This window comes from Pseudopipra pipra, chromosome 1 (genome assembly GCF_036250125.1).
Source record: "Pseudopipra pipra isolate bDixPip1 chromosome 1, bDixPip1.hap1, whole genome shotgun sequence".
NCBI lineage: Eukaryota > Metazoa > Chordata > Aves > Passeriformes > Pipridae > Pseudopipra > Pseudopipra pipra.
Window position 1 is genome coordinate 146,994,354 of NC_087549.1, and position 21,489 is coordinate 147,015,842.

Genomic DNA, 21,489 nt, shown 5'->3' on the forward strand with positions numbered 1-21,489 from the left:
GCATAGGAGATGCACAGGAAGTTCCACTTGAACATGAGGAAGAACTTCTTTACTGTGCAGTGACCGTGCAGTGGAACACATTGCCCAGAAAGGATGTGGAGTCTCCCTCACTCGAGATATTCAAGAACTGTCTGGACACAATTTTGTACCATGTGCTCTAGGATGACCCTGCTTTAGCAGGGAGGTTGGACCAGATGACTCATTATGATCCCTTCCAGCCTGATCCATTCTGTGAACACCTCAGCCCTCAGGTGCAGCCTTGTTCCTGTCAGGTGCACATGGGATTTTGTGTTACCACTTGTGATACTGGGATCCTCCTGCCTCGTTGAGCTGTTTTCAGTGGCTGTGTGTAACCTTCATGTTTTTTCCCTGACCCCTCTTGCCCAGTGCTCTCCCAATGGAGCCATACGGAGCAGGCAGGTGCAGCCCTGCATCCTGCATGCAGACAGAGAGAGTGGTTGTGGTTTCCTCTCTGACTGCCTCGTAATTGTTTTCAAGGCTATTCAAAGCTGGTGGAGGTGTTTTGATGGGGTTCCTGTCTCTCCTGCTTCAATTCCAGGAAGGAAATACATGCTGCTCACAGCAGACATGCAGTGTTGTCTCCTGTGCACGTGCTGGCCCAGCTCAGCTGGGGGATCACGTTCTCTCTGTGGTCACTGTTATCTGAGAAAGAAGACATTTCTTGAATTAAAATATGATTTCATAATTTACCTTTAAATATTTTTCAGCTACATTGGGAGACTCTAAAATCCCACTGTTAACTGATTTATGTAGGCCTACGGCTCGGTCATTTGGTAACAGAGACTTGCTTGGATCCCCAGAGCGTTAATTCCTTTTCTATATTTTACGAATCAATGTTAAGACTTTCTTTCTTCTGGTGAAGTGTTCTCTTTCTGGGATGCTTTTTTCCGAAGAGTGCAAAACAAACCTGTATGAAGAGAATTGTTACTTTAGGAGACGTTTTGGACTTTCTTTTGGGAGGGCATGTAGTGAATGTCCTTGAAGCTGTGACTAGTGAAGGGGCATAAAAAGTAAAATACTATTTTGTAAGGAAGGCTTTAAGCGTTACCTTAATCACCTTTGTGGTATGAAAACACGGGTGTATGCACAAATCACCTGTCTTCTCCCTTGTGTCTGTTTTTCCATTTGTATTTGTGTGCTAATTATCTCCTACTCATTTCCACCAGACTCTTGTTCTGATAAATCTTATGCTACGTATGGTGCTTTTGTATCTGGTAGGATGCACAGATTTTGAGTCTGAAGGAACTGTGTGCAGCCTCTCTGGGTACTGTTACAAGTAGTGAAGGTCTGTTAAACTCAAAGAAATGTCTTATCTGTACTGCAGCTGCTCTTCTAAAGCTTTTTCAGCCCATTTAGAGCAGTTGGTAACTCTTCCTATTGGTGTAGCCATGTAAGAAGTCATATAAGACATCAGTAACTCATATTTTAGAGATGCAGTGTTGTTTTGTTTGGACAGTGGAGGCAGAATATTCTTTCTCTTGAAACTTTACTTTGATCTTAACATGGATCACTAGTCACCTTTGTTATTATTTAACCAGTGGGAATAATAATAATAACAATTTTACCTTTTAAGTCATGCATTGGTACAGTTGTGATCTAGTCTTTAATTTATGTTGGAAGACCACAGAATTCTAGGAGTGCATAAAGTGCTGCCGCCCCCAGCTGAGTGTGCAGCCTCGTAGCTGCAGGAGCATATTACGAGTGCATTTGTGGTTGGTCTGAGCATGATGGAGCACACCGAGTGTGTTCCTTACATGCACAATTATGTTAACATCCTCTCCTACCCATTCCTGTTCTTGCCGCTCATGAAGTTATGTGGTTAATATAATTTCTTAAAATATGCAAATACACAGCTGTTGTGTGGGTAGTGGGCATAATCATCAGCCCCTCAGCTGGAGGAGGGAACAGGCTCCACTCTGACATAGGCACAAAACCTTGATTCCAGCTGCAGGTGGGCTGGGGGCAGTGGAGCAGTTGATAGAAGGATTTTGTGTTACAAGGGGTAGCGGCTTTAAATTGGAACAGAGTAGGTTTGGAATAGTTATTAGGAAGAAATACTTTAGTGTGAGGGTGGTGAGACACTGAAACAGGTTGCCCATAGAAATTGTGGATGCCCCATCCCTGGAAGTGTTCAAGGCCAGGATGGGCTTTGAGCAACCTGGTATAGTGGAAGGTGTCCCTGCCCATGGCAGGGCATTGGAACTAGTTGATCTTCAAAGTCCCTTCCAGCCCAAACTGTTCCATGATTCTGTGTTTGTTGTTTAATATTACAAGGGAGGAAACCTGTATCTGCCTGTAAGGAGCAAGACAAATTTATGTAATTTGGTAGTAGTGTCTTTGGAGAGCTAGTTGCCTGCCACAGTCTTTACTGGAAGCTAAAATGATACATTCATGAGAGAAGAGAAATCAAAGTAAGCTGATGTAGTTGAAAAGAAAATCCTTTTCACTTTTCCCTTAGAAATTTTCTTTGAACACGTACAGGATTTTTAGACTGTGCTTTCTGATGGAGTCCTAAGGGCACACTAAACTTAGCTTCAGTGTAATGCTTCATTTCTGTTTCATCTATTTTCTGAACTGGCAAGCTACAAAGTTTTCCATAAAGTTGTGTAACATAAAAAAATTCAAGGCTTGTTTTCCTTCTGCTGGTGGTGCCTGTCTCTTTCTGCAGGTGCCAACTTCTGCTAATTCCACCTTCAAAAGACAAATATTTCTGACACATGTTTATAGATTGAGCAAGGCTAGGGAAAGATTTTTTAAAAAATAAATCTTTCATCTGCTTTTGAGGTGACTCAGTGGTTTAAAGCTTAATTTAACTCCGGCCCATTCGCTCTTGACCTCATTTGGAGTGTCTGTATGGTACCTGTTTTTTTCAGGAGGGTGCCTGTTGGCAATAAAATCATCTGCCCTGTATTTTGTTGCTTCACGAGAATGATCTTTACTACTAGAAGCTGGTTAACTCCCTACTCTAGTTTCATCATAGCTCTTCTATGTGAGTCTTCCATGTAGAGGATCTGTTTTTTCAAACAGTTGTTGAAAACACCCAGACTCTCAGACTTGTGTGAACTTTAAAATTCAGATGCAGTGAAGTAAACGTGGAGATTGTGAACTGATGACCCAAGTGTAAGAGACATGGCACAGCCACGAGTTTGCTCAAAGTCAATGAGAGCCTTGGCTTAACAAAGCCTGAGTCATACTCAGCTCTGGCTAAAAGAGGCATCTTTCTGAAAAGCAACTGTAGGTGATGGCAAAATATAGAAGAAGGTTTGTATTCTGTACTTGATCAGCATTTGTATGAAAGAGTTGTAAGGGCTGGACAATGTTCTGTGCTGGTCTGATATGATCTGTTACTTTGTACACTTAGTTTGCCCTTCTTGATCCTTTAGGTTCATTTTATAATTTGCTGAGATCTCGCACATCCATGGAAGATATTTGAGCTTTTAGGGACCTGCTTTTCCCTTGTGACCTGTTATTATGTCTGTTTATAAAGTGTTCCATTTTCTGCTGGTGTTGTTGTGAACTGTTTATTTCAAATGTAAATCGAGTAAGTGCAATGGTTCAGTCTCTTTCTGGTCCCCTGGGTTCCCTTTTTAGAATATTCTTATGTTCCTTTTTTTCCGGTTTGAGTCCTCTATTCTGCAACATTAGTTTGGACTTTTAAAATTTAGATCTACTTTTTTAATTGTTATTTTTCCACTTACAAAGTGTAGAATTTTGAGTTTGTAAAAATATACGTGTACACTTAGTTATGAGGTTTCCTCAGCGAAATACATACACTGTACTTGTATTTGCAGTGTGGGGAAAACTATGGAAGGACACAATTTTGTGACCACGGAATTATTACTTAGAAAGCTTAAGAATACACATAGTATGTTTGGGAAGTAGTTTATTGTATTAAATATGTCATGAAAAAAATCAGTCCTGGTAAAATAAGTTGGAATACAGAAGTACTGTTATGACTCTGAGTGCTTCAGGCAAGTTCAGGCAGATGTTGAAACTGGTGTAATATGTAGTTTTATATTAAACGTGAGATGCTTCCATTTGAAGGTCTAAAGGTTTTCAGGCTTCAGATACTAAATATTCTGAGAAACCTACTTTCTCTATTTCTTAATGCAATTTTCTCTACAATAAGGCCTGTTTTTTTTTAACCATACAGCTTTTTAATATTAAGTTTGTTTCTTTTTTTTTTAAGGTGACAAGATTGTTATTTTATGTGCACAAATCTGAATATAAAAATAATTTCTAGCAGTTTAGAAAGGCCTTTTTAGGTAGTTGCAACCGCCTCATGTCTTTGATTTTTTGTTTGTTTGTTTGCAATTTCACACTAATACCGCTGGCTTTGTTTTCTTTTCCAATTTCTTTTCATACCTTTTGTCGTCTTGTCCTGTCTTGGGGTAGATGGTGTTCAGGATTCTTCTATGAACTAGTTCAGGATTCTTCTTTGAACTAGTGCAGTGTGGTTACTGCTGGCATTTGTCCCATATAGGGCTGTAAGATGAGAAAGCACCGTACTCCTGTTGGGAGTGTGCTCTTGTTCCTGACCGGTTCTGCCTCCTTAAAAAATTGTGATCTTCGCAGGCCCTTTTTCATACCAGAAGTGATGATATTCTGCAGGTGGGCCAGGAAGAAAATACTGATTAGAAGGGTGGGTGATTTTTAAGAACAAACTTGCTACAAATACTGAAATTTTTTCAATCCATGCGTTGAAAACTTAAAGACTAATTTATACCTTAAATGGCTTCTTGTATCTCAAAAGTAAAATTTTCCCAGGTTTCTCAGTATTGCTTCCTTTTATTTTTTCTCAAATATTCTGGAAAAGATTTGTAACTGAATAAAGACTTATTTGTGGTAGTGGCTTGAGATATAAAACTGAAAAATTGATGTACATTGAACATAATTAAGTACATAAAATGTTGGCATAATTCTGTCATCTTAGAAATATACCTTTACTTGTAAACATGGGTGCTGTACTGAACTTTAAGAAGTGATGAGTCATCTTCTGGCTGCTGGTCCTGAGGATCAGCACTGTGGATCCATCTGGAATCAATAGGCATCTCCAAATACTTGGCGTAGACAAGTGGAGAGGGATACTTATTCCCAAAACAGAAACAGCTTTTGGAGAGTTCCACTTTTTCTGTTTACATAAAATAAGCATGAAAGGCTGAAGTATACAAAGGTGCAATTACTTACAGTTCAAAATAATTCCCTTTGAGTTCCTGGTGTATTTCTTTGGGGTAGCAGTTGATCAGAAGGGTGACACACTTCATGGAAGGTACAGACATATGTTTAAGAAAATTTTATGTTAAGGTATAATTAGATTTCAGAAAATCTAATGAAAAGTGAAAGAATGATAGCAAACAAAACCAACTGCTCATTGTAGGACCACAAACAAGCATATCTGTCTTGGGTTTTGTTTGGGTAGCTGGGTATGGAGTAGAGAGACTGGATAAGATGCAGGATGTAACTGGGAGATCAGAGGGTTGTGATAACATCTCAGTCTTTGCTGTGAAGGGGGATGCTGACTGTTACTGAGTTTATTAGCAGAAGATTCTTTGGAAAGAATTGTTTTCAGAGATGTTGAGGAGGATTGAGGGGTGGGTGAGGAGGAGAACAGAGCAGCAGTGGAGATGGTGGTAGTGTCAGAGTGGAGAGAGAATTGAAGCATGTTGCCAGTGAGGTTATGATAAGAAAGTCAGAATTCCATTCTGGTGACATACTTGGAAATTTGGGTTAAGGAAGACTATCTAAAAAAACTATTCCATTCAACATAAGCTTACCGCTTTTATTTCAAGGTTAAGCGAGTGATTTTTTTATTTTAAACTGAAGTGCTTTCTCCTTTCCTGTCTTTCACCCTCCCGTATTTAATTTGGTATTTATTCTCATTTAGGAGGGCAGTGATAACTCCTGTTGCGAAAGGCTTCTGCTTCACTCTCTACTCCCTTCATGCTCCCCTTCTTACCTTGAAAACTGCAGACGCTTTCCTATAATGTGTGCTGTCAAATGACTTCTTGGGAACATTCACATGCAAGAATTTGCAACACAGGAAGAGGAGAGAGTTTGCAAGTTGTGACTGTAGTTTGTTTTTATGCATATAATGTCCAGAAGGTGAGGATACAGCCAGGTAGAGATGACCTGGAATGAGCTACTGCCTCCAGATTAGGCATTCACGTGACAAGGGAAATTGCTTCATACTTTCATCAGCTTTGATCTGTGTTTTCTGGGGCCCAATTGACTCTCTTAAAGGTGATTTCAAAACTAATGTTGATGTTTCATCAGCTTGGTGTTGAATATGTATGGTAGTGTTGCTCAGCTGCTTCCCACACAGAGGTTTCTAGCTTCTTGATTAATCGGATATGTTAAAAGTTGTTTCTAACTACCAGCAGCACGATTGCAAGAGAGAGGCCTGTGCTTTGTACTGTTTTAATATTTGAACACTTCGATAATTTTTGAGAATTTTGATTAACTGGAAAGTATTCTATAGATCTGTGTTTTAGTTCCTCTGTTTCCAAATCACATGTGCTCCACAGCAGGTATTATGTTATCGATGGCATTGAAGTCTGCGTGGTCTGCATATGGCCGAGTTCAATACACAGAGGACAGAAGCACTGTATGTGTGTGATATTTTTTTTCCCCTTTCACCTTCTTGTCTTACAGTGGTGTGGTTACCAGAATAGGTTTCATGATTGTTGTCAAAACACAGTTCTACTGTTGATTTTAAGTGTCTGGTTATGCCTCTAGTATCCCATTTCTTCCATTATCTCACTGTAATTTCTATTTTTCATATATTTATGGGAAGAATTGATGATGGTGAGTTTTAGTTGAATTTGACAATAGCAACAGGTCTAAAATATTTGCTAAGTTGGACTGTGATTACTTATGTCCAGTAGAGAATTACGAAAACACACAGGTATTGCAGTTTAAATATGTTTGTGTTTTGGGAGTGCCACTTAAAAAATGCTACAGATGTATGTGTGAGAAGACAAGGAAGAGTATTTTTATGTGTTAGGATGAGAAAGTTCATTAGCTCTGTCTTCTAAGATATGCATTTTGCCCTGAAAAATTAATATGAGCCGAAGAAGCTGTCTTAAACAAATAAATTGTTTACTAAGTCTGTATTAATGAGACTTCCGAGGTTATTTTTTCAGAAATGCATTTTTAATGGAATGACTCTTAAGTTTTAATACAAGTGTTATCATAGCCTGGCTGTGCAGTGTTGAGCAGTACCTTCATTCAGGGGCAGAATGGTAGCATGGTCTGGGTTAGTGCTGTTGGTGTTAATTCTAGAGAGTGTTTCTAAATCGTGTACTAATGTGGAAAAGTACTCTTGACTCTGATTTTAATGCTGTAGCCTGTACAGATCAAACAAAAATGACTTGCTGTTGTTTTCTAAGGGGATTTGAGTGTATTACTGGGTATGGACTACAGAACCCTGAACACAGGTATCTTGGACTTGTTACTAATAGTTGTGGAGATGCCATAATATCTTTTTTTTTTTTCCTTTCTACCTGGCAGTATAAATACATTGCCATTAAACACCTAAAAGGGAATGTAAAAGCTAACAAATTAATTTATTGATTTGAATTCCTTCATTAGTTTGAAGTGAAGCTTTGCTGTTGGTGAAGTTAATGTGAATGTAGTTTTAGGTGAATGACATATGGAAGCTACCTTCTGAAGGGCTGTAGAAGCTGATTTTTATCTTCAGCAGAATTTCTAGCACATGGAATATATTTTTGGATGTTTTTTATTTTCTGTTGGATCCTGGAATCTTTTCCTAGATGAGCAACTCTAGGCACCCAGCCCGTGAACCACTTATAATTTTGATGACTTAGGAACCAACAAAAAAAAGTGGGTCAATATCTTGCACGTGTTTTAAGCCAGGGAGGAGACCTGAGAGGAGACCATACACGTGGGGGAATCATAGTTGTGGAGGGTGATGTTAATGAGCAAAATTAATCTGTAGACATAGGACATATTTGACATCTTCTCCTAAGGTTGAATTTAGTGTGTCATACGAAGTGTATAGGGCTGGCTGATTGAGATTGAACTTAATCTAACCACAGAGTGCAGAGTTTTTAAGAATAAATAGTTAATATCTCATTTTGAGAAAAATAAGATGTCCAAAGCAGATGATGTAATGAATGCCGAGATAACTAAAACTTCTAACTATGCTCTCAGTTTTTTCTTAGTGTGCTTAGTTTGTTGTAGGTCACTTACTGTTGACACATCCAAAACAGGTGGAACATCTTGTTTGCTTTTTAGATGTCAGTGGGATAATTGAGTTATTAGAAATAGACCAAGCAGAACTGTTTGTCTCCACCTGAATCTTCTTGGAGTTTATTCCTGTCATCCTTTCTGCAAGTAAACAAAAGCAGTTGCCAAGTGGAACAGTAAGAAGAAGCTATTTAGTTGCCATGTGGCATTTTAATGCACATTAAAATACTTCAGCAGCGTGAGAGCAGTAAGAGATGAGTGTACAGTGCTGTGTTTGGTTGTTTTCTGTTACAGAAATTAAACCCCGGAAGTGCAACACAACTATTTTCTGTATGTAGTAATCACAGGCAAAACACAGACAGTTCCATTTTGAACACTTTAACATGTAAATAGACATATTCTAGATGGTGATGTTACCCAGAGTGACTTCTGCCTTCTCTTTTTTCTGTGCTATTTTTTCTACTTAGGGAAAAGGACACAGTCTGTAAAGTAACAACAAGAAGTGGAGATATTCTTTGTTATGTCTGTAGCCTTTTTTTGCGTGTATCATTTGCACAGAAATGCTGGTGGCTGTAATAACAGGAACAATTTTTGATACTGACACAGCCTCTTGGTTTTAAAGTTATTTCCTTTCTTCCCTAACTCCTTAGTTTTTTAGAGCTTCTTGATCTTTCGTTTCTTACATAATATAGTAAGATGCTGTTCACTTCTTGTCTGTTTTGCTCTACCAGATTTTCTCTCCTTATGGTAGATGCTACTATGCAATCAAGAGGGAGGAAATGATAATTTATCTGCTTTGATGCTTTTCAAGTCGAAATGAACATGTGTTGAACCTGTGTTTTGTGCTTGGAAGTGTATTAAGTCAAAGAACATTACTAAGGTGTGTGACTTCTTTCTGTGAATGAGTTCTTTGGTGGTTCCTACTGCTAAAAGTTGTTCTGTAAGATGTCCAGATCTTTGGAGGACACCCCTGACACAGTCCTAGAGGAGCCTGTGCTTACACTAATACTTTTAAACACATTCATAAATGACCTGGCGAAGGGTATGAATTATGAGATGACTAAGTTTGTAATGGTGCTTATTTATTTAGGACAGTAAAAAAGGCTGACTGGACTCCAAGCTCCTGCTCAGGGGAGGGTCAGCTGTGGTGTCAGACTAGATTACTTAGGATTTAAAAACCTCTGGGAATGGAGATTGTACAACCTTCCTGGGCAACTGGTTTCACTGCTTGTCTCTCCTCATGGAGTTGATTTCTTCTTGCCTTCACTCTCATCCTCCCACTGACACCATGGTCAAGAGCTCAGCTCTGTCTCCTTAATGAAGCCTTGTTTGTCTCAGGCTGAACCTGCTGAGGTCCTTCAGCCAGTCTGCACAAGGCAAGTGTTCCAGCCTCCTGACCATCTTCCTTGCTGCAATTACCAACATCTTTCCTATACTGGAGTCTCAAAACTAGACTTGGCAACTCCACGTGACAGGATGAATGCTGCCTGGAGTGAGACAATTACTTCCCATGATTATTGGCTTTGCTTCAGGTGATACAGCCCGGGATGCTCTTTGGAGTGTGTGCTACCAGGGCACAGTGATTGAGAGGTATTGGACAATTATTGGACAAGGCACCTATGTGCTTTCTTCCTTGTGTAAACTACACCTGTGCTTCCTGCACAACAGTTGGGAATAATTCCATGCTACATAAATAGAATCTGTGGATCTTCCTGTACATGAAAATGCAGCTTTTGATGCACACACACATGAATTACAGTTGTAAAAGATGGTTGAATCTTGTTTGTAAGAGAAAAAAAAGGAGAATCTTATGCATTTTGAGCATAATCTTTCTTATCATGAAAGGGTAGCTCTAGCCCTTGCAACAAAAAATGATGCTTTTTCCAATCAGGCATGAATTTCAGTGCCAGAGTTTTAAAGGTCATCCACATGGACAAATTAGTGTCAGCTGATCCTTGGTAATTGTCAGTGGGATAAGTGCAACGTAATTTGAATTAGTTCAGGCTGTTATTGCTCGTGTTTAATGTCAGCCCCTTAGAGACACATAGTTACGAACTGAAATGTATGCAGGTGATCTCCAGCTCCATTCTCACAGGAGCTGTGTGCTACAGATCCAAAAGAATTACTTGGATCATACTTGGATGACTTTGGGTGAGAAATCCAGAAGTATGACTCTGTGGAAGAGTTGGATACCAGATACCTAAGAATGTAGTGCAGTGTGCCTCCAAGTAGCCTCTCTTGGCGTGTCTAGTGTGTAATCTAAGCAGGAGCATAAAGCACTTCCAGGGGAAGACAGGTTTCTTTTGCTTGTCCCACCAGAGGTTGTATTTGGTCCATGGGAAGAGACGTGGATGAATTACATGCATGAGGTTTGAAGACTCCTTAATGTGCCCCCTGTTAAAAGGGAGCCCCTCTATGTGACATAGAATCCATGTGTTTAGTTTTTAGTTACTGAGTGGTGTGAGGGGACACACACACACACAAACATTAAAAATGATTAAGAATTGCTTCGCTTGACTATTTGGCTATAACTGTATACATTTCTTGGACTCCTCTTAATTTCCTTTATGTTCTGATCCATCTGGTCAAACATGGACTGAGTTGTATTTCCCCACAAGGTGAGAACGCGCCATAGTTGCGTTTAGAGCAGTTCCCAGTCTAACTGTAGCAACAGATCCACAACTACTTTGTCTCTCAAAGTTTGAATGAATTTAAGGAAATAAATTTTAACATTGGAAGGTATTATTTCTTGTGAAGTGTGGTTTTTTTCTCGTTTTTTTTTTCAGTTAACACTATCGGGGGCTGTCAGAAATCCTTACTTATCACATTTGGGTACAGTCTTTGCACAGTGTCTTAACTGTCTCTGCAAATCAAACCTGAAAGAGCTTCATTTGAGCTCCAGTGAAAAACTCCTTGCTGAGAACTTGGGGATCTGAGGAATATAGCTTGTCCTAGATTTGCTGTATTTTAGCATCCTTAACTTTTGTCAGCTCTTACTGTAGAGATGATGGCATGAACCTGCTTTTTGGTTGGAAACAGCTTGCAAAATGATTTAGATTTAGCATTATATTTCAGTGTTGGCTCCAATACAGTCACGTATGCTAGTTTTCTGAAGAAAAGATGGAATTGCAAGAATAAAGGCTTTTCTTTTTTCCACTGAAGATATCGATGTAGTTTTTTTATGGTGTTGTAAGTAGTACCCTATTTCAGTATGACTACCTGTGCTTTTTAATAAGTGATTAGAAATGAAAGCTGACAGATGATTTAGGGTACTATGAACATATGCATATGAGAATTAGCTCTCTTCCAGGGGTTTTTTGAGAAGGTCAAATCAGGACTTGCTAAGAACTGTGTTTTCTGAAGCCACATGGCTATTGTTAGAGTGTTCCTTTTGTGGATGCCAAGGGCTGTACCCAGGAAATGCATTAAAAGGTATTTCTTAAACTAGGGTCAGTGTTCCTTAGTGGAAGAGCTGTAAAGTAACTAAGAAACTGGCTGTACTGTACATGACAAAAGGTGGTGTGTTTTGGGAGGAAAAAAAAGCTACCATTCAGTTTCCTCAGGTAGCATTAAGAGCAATCTTGCTCAACCTAGGTGAAAATGAAGTAAACCACTCTGTTGTTAGCACAAACCTCTTCAGGGGATGTAGTCAACACAACAGAAGGTTAGAACGTGGTTAGAAAGGACTCAGTTGCCTCAAAGCCATAGACATAGTGTGTGGGTTTTTTTAAAAAAAGATGTGGTGATGAAATTGAACTCTAAATCCACATTTCTACTGTAACTTGAGAGCTGCTCTGCTGGAAGTGGTTGGAAAAGACAGTGTGGATGGATCCAGTGAATCAGAGGACAATGCTGAGTTACTCAGGTGAATGTGGTGAAGCACTTTCAGCACAGCAAGAAGGACTTAATGCTGTTCCATACAGCTGTAAGGTTGTACCTGGAGTGCTGCACACAAGCCCAGTCACTCATATGAGAAACATAAACTGAAGCTGAGCAAGTACAAACAAAGCTGGTTTTCTTTTTTCCCAGTACAAAATATCCTGAAACAAACAGCAGCATGAGGAATAAGAACCCAGGACTGCAGCATGTCAGGACAGTGGAGCCTATTCTTCAGCTATCATGGGCAACACATTCCTTTTCCCCAGCTTAACTGAGTTCCACTCTATAAATAGTTAGGATGCTGACTTTAGCTATTCCCTTTAGAAAGCTGTTCAGAATGCATGGTTAGAAACAGTTCAGGATCAGAGGTTTCACTGAGTGTAAATTGAGACTGCAGTAATATTTCTGAGTTTGCCACTTGACTTGTTTTGATCAGTTTGAAGGACTTTTAGTTTATGAGTTCTCTTTTGCTAAGATCCTACAGCTTTCATTTATCAGAATTTATGTGTTTTCTTGCCCATCATTTTAAAATTATGTGAATTCTCAATAATAAACAACTTTATCAAACATGTACAAAGTTGTTCTCAATTCTGATGGAAGTAGGGGCATGATTACACCAAGATACATACTTACCCCTTACTGTTGAGTTGCAAAGTAGCTGTTATTTAAAACCAGAAATGCAGCATTTGATAGTTTGTGTTACTGGACAGCTTTTATCTGCTGTGCCCTTCAAAACATCTCCTTTATCTCAGTGGTACCTTTTAAGCACAGACCCACATTTTCATTGTAACCTTGCTATCACAGATAGAATAAAGGTCATTTGTTTTATTTGAAGGTACAAACAAGATTACAGTAACTTTTATTCTTGTTTTAAATAAAATTAAACAAAAAATGAACTTAACTACATATTTCTTTTATGTCAGTACAGTGTTATTTGGATCTGACAGATTTTTAAAGAATTCACTGACCCTGTGTACGTGATACCCGATTTTAAAAAGTGGGTGCCTAAAATTAGATGTCTCTATATGTAGTCTTGGTCTAGTTTTCAGAGGAACTGGAAGCTTGGAGAAGGATTCTCTTTCAGCACTGCCATTGCATTTTCTGATACTGACAGGATAAGCTGGGTCAGAGTACTGAAAAACCAAGGCTGTTCTCAGTTTCTTTTGTTCTTCCTGATTCAAAAATATACCAACTTTTTTTATTAAATCTTAATAACATTATTTATAATTAGAATTATTTATTTAAAGAATTGAATTTTTTATCAAAACCTTTTCCTCTTTGAAACTTCCTCAGGAAAGTTGGAGTGGTGAGCTCTATTCAGATTAAATGTTTGAATTCGGAGATCTAGTCATGAAATCTAATTTTCAGCATCTGTATTTTGGATGTTGCTGCTGTGTATTGCCTGCACAGAGAATGAGCTTGGTTGCCACTTTCAGACCTACAGCACTGTCCTACTTCTGGGAGGCACCTGTAGGGCAGTTCCAGGCACCCAAATGCCTTTCTCAGATACTTGGATATACTTTGTTTTTTTAAATCTGAAATGTCTGACTACACAAGGGAAATAACTTTCTCAGTTTATTTTTATCAGTATTTTATAAAAAGGCTGTCCTTCCTGAATAATGCATTCTTTCTCCCTCTGAATCTGCTGACTTGGATGCAATATGCTTACTTAATGATGATAACCCTGGAAAATTTGCATCTACCTTCTCTTTCACTTTTCCCTTTTTCTTAGGGTAACTTTTCTGCTTCTGAGTTTTTTAAGACTGAGTTTTTCAAGGCAACAAATCTACAAATGATTGATTAAATAAATAGATCAGCTGTTGCCCAGTGATTTTGCTGCACAGAAGATGCTTCCTTCTTGCTGCGTTTCTGACTGAGTCACGTTTTTAATAGTATCAACACCCAAGATGAAGGAAACAGTGTTGAGCCACTGATGCCTCATTCAGGAGCAAATAAAATGTGTTGGGTTTCTTTTTTTTTTTTTTTAACCCCACAAAGACTTGGAGGGTTATAACTGTCCTGCTGTTTGATTCCTTTCCTCTAAGATTTCTCGCATATTTGTAGGTGATTTGGTCTTACCTTATAGTGTTGAAATTCCGGTGCTATGTCTTAGAAACAATTTGATGCAAGTCACTCTGGGGCTCAAGGTACATCTGACCTAAATAAGCCCCCAGCCGTATGAAGAGGAAGATTGTGCCCCTGGCTTCTGACTGTGAAGAAAACATCATGTTTGAGCTCAGGCTTGGACATCCAGTGTAGGCACACGAGTCTCTCTGGAGTGTGTGTTGTCACCTGGAATTAGTTTGATTCAAGACATGATGGAAATAGTAAACATGTTTCTTTCTTTCCACAGCTTTACAGCTTACTCCAAAATAGATCTTCAGAGAGCCCCTTGTATAAGACAATTATCCTTAGGTTACGTGTGAAGGGCATATAAGTCTGATAACTTTCACAACTCAAGTGGATTCAAACTTCGAAAAACAACCCACTCCACCCAGCCCTCCCCCAGTCAAAAAAAAATCACACTGTAAATAAGGCTTTTTTCTTAATTTTAGAGTAAAACTTGCTGGCCATATAATTGCCCAGTACCTGTTATTCTAATTAAACTGTTCTTATGGGTTTAGCTTTCTATTAATAAGATATAAAATGTAAGAGTCTTGACATTTACATAGAATACACTCTTGTTGATCTGAATTCGGTTTTAAATTGTTGAGACTGGATTTTCTGTTTATTAAAATCCAGACATTTCTTCACAACCTAATAGATGGATTTTTTTTTTCTTTTCCAGATCTGTTTTCTCCTGTTTGCTGTTCTCTACATAGTTTCCTACTTCATAATCACAAGATACAAAAGGAAAGCAGGTAAGCACAGAATTTTTAACATATCCAAAAACAATTCTGTTTTTCAAGTGAATAGATGATTTGTCTTCTCTCTGAAAAAAGAAAGCAGAAGAACAAGATCCTTGAACAAAAGTGTTTGCCAGGCTGCTGGTCTGGGACAGCCTGGACTGACCTGATTGTCTGTGCTGCTGTCTATGCTGCTGTCTTGCCCTCTCTCTGTTTCCTTTGTCCCTGAGCCATGAGTTCCCAGATCCTCCCTTGTGCCTACTCTGGCACTCCTCAGGTCCTTCACTGTGCTATGTGGGATCACCAAGCAAGGCAGGGAGAGCACTGAAGTGTCTCAGAAGGGGATCAGTGATGTTCTCACTCTGGGATTGAGTGGGAGGGCCACAGTCACTGGTTCTGTTGTGGTGCTGTGACAGCCTAAATTTTAACTTTTTTGAGAGGGAAGAAAGGGATTAATGTCAAGTAGATGCTTCTGCCTCCTTTGCCTTTAGATCCTGTTGCTCTCCTTTCACGTCAGCTTTTCCAGAATAAGTATTTTCAGCTCTGTTTTAGCGCTAAAATCAAGTTTACAGCTTTAGCTGGTAAAGTAAAATGTTACCAGTGATACAGAAGGAAAGTGCTTTATTTCTTCTAAAAGTCCTGCTTTGCTCAGGTAAAGTTATTTTAGTATTCTTAGCCTGTTCCTTATGACTTCCACTGAAGTCTTATTTCTTGAGATAATACTATAATTTTTTTTCCTTTAGAAACATTGTCTGAAACTAGGCTGTAGGAAGCCCTGTCATTTTCATCTATATTTTTTTCCAAAGACAGTAGCATAAAAGTCTGTATAAAATGTCAGAATCTTTGACTCTTGGCAGCTTATCTGGGACCTTGGTGCTTGCTAATAGTCAGTCATACTGTAGAAACATTCTTGTGCATGATGATCTTGGCACTTTGAGCTTTAATGGAAACTGTTTATTCAGCTATAGTGACCTGTGTTATGATAGAGCTGCTTTCATAGAAGGAGTCACATTTTAAAAAGTAAATGCTTCATGAAATTTAATACCTTAAAAAAAAGATGCATCTCTTTAAACATAGAAAGTAAGACTGACATTATCCTCTGATCCTAATATGTATTTTGGATACTACAAAGCTGTTACCATTTGGAGATACAGAAAAACAGGAAGAGGAAACTGGTTTGGCAAATACTGTTGGATGCAAAGACACTTTTACTACCTTTTTCTGGCACTTAGTCTTGGCTAGGAAGAGGAACTGCTCTGCAGCTGTCTTTGTGAAAGCTCTGTGAGTATTTAGGTAGACAAACCTTGTAGCTTGTTAGGATCTTCCCGATGAGACATTTTTGAAGAGTTAACACAACTGGAACTCTTTAAGGACAAATTGTTCATTCTTTATCCAAAAAGCTCTTTAGCCAAAATGATTCATAAGAGACCTTGACTTAGTCTTTCAAAATACCATGAGCTTCCCATCAAAAAAATCCAACAACCCTCTGTACTTTCACCGAAGAATTTCAAAATAGCATGATGTTAGTGGTTACATGTTTATTTCAAGTGTGTGCATGACTCTTAAGTACGTAAAACACCTGACTTTATTTATGCTTAGATTTTAAAATAAATTTGATTTACCTCTTATGGAAAACCTGACAAATGCAAGAAAGCTGAATGTAAAATGATTTCAAATTTAAAAATGCTTACATCTGTGTACTGATGTAGAGAAGATTGTGAAGAATAAATTATGTGTTAGCGATTGATCTCTTAGTTAGATGTTGATATTATTTCAAATAGTTGTAGTATTAAGCAAGGAATAAATAAACAAAAATTGTCTGAAATGTGAAATACCAGAAGGGAAGCCATGATACCTTAAATCCAAAACAAAGAGCAAGAATAACAAGACCCTTCCTTGTTGTCACAAACCCCGAGGAGCTGGGAAGAGGGATAAGTAAGGGGAAGCAACTGAATAGTCATCACTACTGCTCTGGGAATGCTTTCTTGTTTTGAGAAGACATTGATACTGAAAATGAAACATCTATTTAGGGATTTCCAGCAGTAATTAGCTTGGACCCTATGACTTTGCTATAGCTTGCCTGCTCTCCCTGGTTTCAGAGATGCCCAAAGGGCCAGTTTCTAGTAGCAACCATGGCAGTAGTAGTCTGAAGGTGTGTTTGCCACAGAGCCCTCTGGAAGGTGTTTCCAAGAAATTTTGATCTGCATATTTAAGTCAAGTGAAATAACTTTGTTGTTACATTGATTGAAGAGAGTTCAACTAGGGAAAAAAAAAAAGGCAAGAGTATTCATTTTTGGAAGGAACCTTCTTAAAATATTGATGCTAATAAATTGTATGTCTAAATTTTAATTGTAAATTAAAATTATTCCTATGTATATACATTTTAGCCTGAGGAAAGACATTGTAAGTATTGAATATAACCTGCTGTAATTTAATTTTCAGATGAGCAAGAGGATGAAGATGCCATTGTTAACAGAATATCGTATGTATAGCTCTTCTGTGCAGAACTTCTTTTCCTGAATATATTGTTATGATAAGAATGTTGTGTGCTTTCAGATAAATAACAGCCCTTTTTAGATGTGACAGCAAATAGATTGCTAGAGGACAGAGGAAAAAGATTTGGTTACGTGGTACCTTGTGCTATCAAAGTTTGGTCTAGGGCTTTTTTCACCTATGGTTTTCCTGGTAGGCATGAACATTGCATTAGGCAGAATATTGTGTGAGGACCTGATGCAAGAGGTAGAACTCAGTGCAAGACCTGCACCTAAGTTTAGATCTCTAAAATGCAGGTATTTAAAGTTCCCCCTGTAGTCAATGGAAGCCCTGTCAAGGGAGGCAGTGGATCCTGGGAAGAAAGTTAGCTCCCTCTGAAGTAGACATCTGTATCCAATCATTGTAAAAAAGCTTAAAAAAGAATAACAAGTGGAAGACAAACACTTGCCAGAGCTGCTTGTTTGCCAGTAACTCTGTCTTCATCCTGTTCCTTTATGAAGCTGGATATTAATATCTCCTATTTTAAATATGCCTCAGGATTTACAGAACATCCGTGAGCTGTTGCTGCCATCTCAATTACATGATTTGCTGAACTGTGTGAACCTGCTACTTGCTTATGACAATGTTCTTAGCTCTTCCCTGGTGGTACTGTCATCCTCTTGGAAGGAGAGCTCTTTGAGTACTTTATTGATTTGTCTTGTACCCTGGGAAGGTGCCGAGTACATTGCAAGCTGTTCACTTTTAGGTGTGCAGTGGTGGCAAGCACAAGATGTAAAACAGATGTACAAAGGAGATGTAAATCTTAGGTGCACTTCTCCCAGTAGTGTGATACTGATACTTTTTATGAATTCAAAACATTTATTTGCCACAAGGTCTACTTCAGATCTAGGGAACAATACATATTTTTAAATGCCATGAAGCTCTTCCCTCTCAAGTCCAGGAACATCTCTCCTGTGCTTTTAAGACTACAGTGACGGCTCTTCTAGATTGAATTATTTTTATAGCACCTGTGGTCCACCTGTGGTTCTGCATTTTTCAGTATTCAAAGGGTAAAATTTGTCTTGTTAACTGTTAACCCCCTGCGTTTGTTTTCTAATTTAGCTTTAAAATACAACAAACATACACCGTGTTTGCCTGAAGAACAATTTAAGACAAGCTTAGCACTTGCATCAGAGTAATAACATTTTGTTAAAAGTGTTGTTATAAATACAAAATGCTGTTTTTCTTGTTCCTTAAGCTTTCTTGTTCCTTAAGAGTGTGCATGTTGTTTTTCAAAAAGCAATAACTCTCAAGCATCTGTACACAGATTTTTCTTCACGTGGCATGATTGTCAGGACTTAAGAGGGGTGTGTGTAGAGAAAACAAAACCAAACCGCTGTAGCACCTTTCTGTAGTGTGTTAGGTTTCACAGTTCTGTCTTAGAATACTTAAACATCCTTAAATCAATGAAAAAAAAAGTCTCAGAAGCCAACAACAATGGCATAAGAATATTTTTAAAAATAAAATTAGTCACTCAGACTTTCTTCTCTTGATTAAGTATTGTGTAAATGAAAAATGGATGCGTAGACTGTTAAGGAAAAGTAAAATTTCTGTAAGCAAGTTACTGATGCTCCTGTTGTAGTGATGATCTATTTAAGATCACGTTTTTTGTCATGCTATTTTTAGAATTATTTCTAATTTTATTGTAGCATTGTATTTGTTCTTTAAGAATGTTTTTGTTTTTTTTTTTCTAAGAACGCAGTTCTTTTTAATACCACAAGATGGCATTTGCTATAAGTTGTGTTTGAGATCTGCAAAGAATAAGCTTAAATATTTGAAATAATTCTGACAATTTCTGAGTATTGACTTTACAGCTATGAGATGATAACTGAAATAACTACTTCGTGAAAGAAAAGCAATTTTTTTTAAATTTGGTGTTAAAGTATTTATGTATAATTGTACTCTTTAGACATTAGAAAGCTGCTCTGCTTTTAAAAATTGTACTAAGAATATAGAAATGGATTTTTTATTTTCTTGCATATATGTGTATGTGGGAAATGAAAACTAAAAGAGGAGACTTATGAAAAGATATTTCATGAACTCCAGTAATTTAACCTTTGTATCACATTGGAATTGAATGCATGCAAGTCCCAAGAGAATAATTGTGGTAGTTGGTAAAAACTAATTCTTTTACTGGATTCTGTAAACTATTTGAAAACTTAAATTTGGTTTTTGGAAGTGAAATGTTGTGGAAATCCCAGTTTTTCCTGCCCGTTTACAGTGTAAGAATGTGTTGCCTTCAGACACTGATTGACAGGTAGGCTAACTACTTTTTTTCCCCCCCTGTTCAGAGCATGTTGGTGGTAACAGTGGTACATTTCTTTAAATTTCAGGCTGTTCTTGAGCACCTTCACTCTAGCAGTTTCAGCTGGTGCAGTCCTGCTTCTACCTTTCTCAATAATCAGCAATGAGATCCTGCTTTCTTTTCCACAAAACTACTATATTCAGTGGTTAAATGGCTCACTAATTCATGGTTAGTACTCGGCATAATGTAATTAAAATGGATGTCTTCATTATACTTGCACAGATGTGTTCTTACTTTCAAACTGATAACTCCATTTTCATTTAATATGCTAATTGAATTGTTAATGTTCTGTTGGCTCATTGTTTTTGCTGCTGTGTGATATTTCACAAAATCTGTCTTAACTGTTTGGTTGTTTTTTTTTTTTTAAGAATTAGGCAGACTTGATGGAATTAAACCAAATTCATTGCTTTGAATATTAATGTAAATAAGAGCTACTAGAAGCTAACTTGAAACGTGCTATTCAAGCTTCTTCCTTGTGTGTTAATGCAAGATTCATGTTCCTTTCTCTTTAAGATGATAGCTATTAAATTTGTTCTCAATATAAAAAAACATGTTTTAAGAAACTTGCTATGAATATAAGCATATCATGTGGTAAAGACATGCAGTAAAATAGTAACTGGTGAAAACAGGACATTCTTTGGTAGATTTGGCTGGAGAAAGTAGGTTTACTATGTGAAACTATTTAATATGGAACAAACAATTTAAAAGTTAACTGTGGTGTCCTTTTAGCTCTTGTGAACAGATAGTAATTGGGCTTGAGTGGATATTTCTCTGAAAAAATGTATGCTTTTGCTAAATGTCTAATAACACAAGTAGCAAATTATTGACTTTCCAGATCCCTCACTTGCAAGGATGAATTTGGGGTGTTTTTGTTTGTTTGTTTGCTTTTTTGTGAAGTGAGAGGCCAGAAGTGGTGTTTGCAGAACATAAAGGGATAATTCTTCACATTGGGGATGATTGGACAGTCGAAAAGGTTGTCCAGAGACGCTGGGAGATCTTGAAAGTTTTCTAAAACTCAGCTGGTTAAAGCCCTGAGCAACCTGATTGCACCTGCTGTTTAGTTTTTTTTAAAGGCAGATTAGACTATGTGACTTTAGAGGTTCTTTCTAGTTGAGTTATTCTATGATTTGTTTTGTCACACATTGTAGGGGATTGTTAATTTGGTATATCTCCTCCATGGGAGGAAAAAACCCCCAGCTAATTCTCATTTTTCACGTGGCTTTGGCTGCTCAGACCTTTACATGCTTTACTTGCAAACATAAGAAAAAAATAAAGTAAATCCTTCCTTCTATGTCTGAATTGTCTTTGGAAAAAGGACAGTAAAATATTTCAGAGACTGAAAATGATATAATAGCTAATTCAGAATTTTTCCCTTTGTCAGAATTGCTACACTACAGCAGAAAACTTGGGTTAACGAGAAAGCTGCTGCAGTAAGTAGCTGTCAAATAAGAAGGCTTTTGAATTTTCCAGTGACCATCTTCTTTTGATTTTAATGTGGTAATCTTTGGAAAGTACCACTTTATACCTGCACAGTGTAATTTATATTCTGTAAGTCCAATAGCAGTGACTATAGCAAGAAAGTAAATTCAGCATTTTGGTGCTTCCAGGTGTGTGTATTGCAAAGCTTACCGTAGGGGCAGGTATGACTGTGGTAAACCTTGTGTGAGTTAAATTGGTGTGAAGAACTCCAGGAGCATC

The 21,489-nt window shown here is 37.9% G+C and overlaps 1 protein-coding gene across 3 annotated transcripts in view; it reads left to right on the plus strand.

The window, feature by feature from the left end:
* LMBR1 (limb development membrane protein 1) overlaps positions 1 to 21,489 on the plus strand; it is an 87,867-nt gene that overhangs the window by 843 nt on the left and 65,535 nt on the right. For 2 of the 3 annotated variants that reach the window (XM_064638157.1, XM_064638150.1), the window contains exons 2-4: positions 14,897 to 14,969; positions 17,397 to 17,436; positions 19,820 to 19,959. In XM_064638157.1, the coding sequence (XP_064494227.1) occupies positions 14,897 to 14,969; positions 17,397 to 17,436; positions 19,820 to 19,959 (253 nt within the window). The remainder of the gene's footprint in view (positions 1 to 14,896; positions 14,970 to 17,396; positions 17,437 to 19,819; positions 19,960 to 21,489) is intronic. The other variant, XM_064638166.1, reaches the window with a different exon arrangement.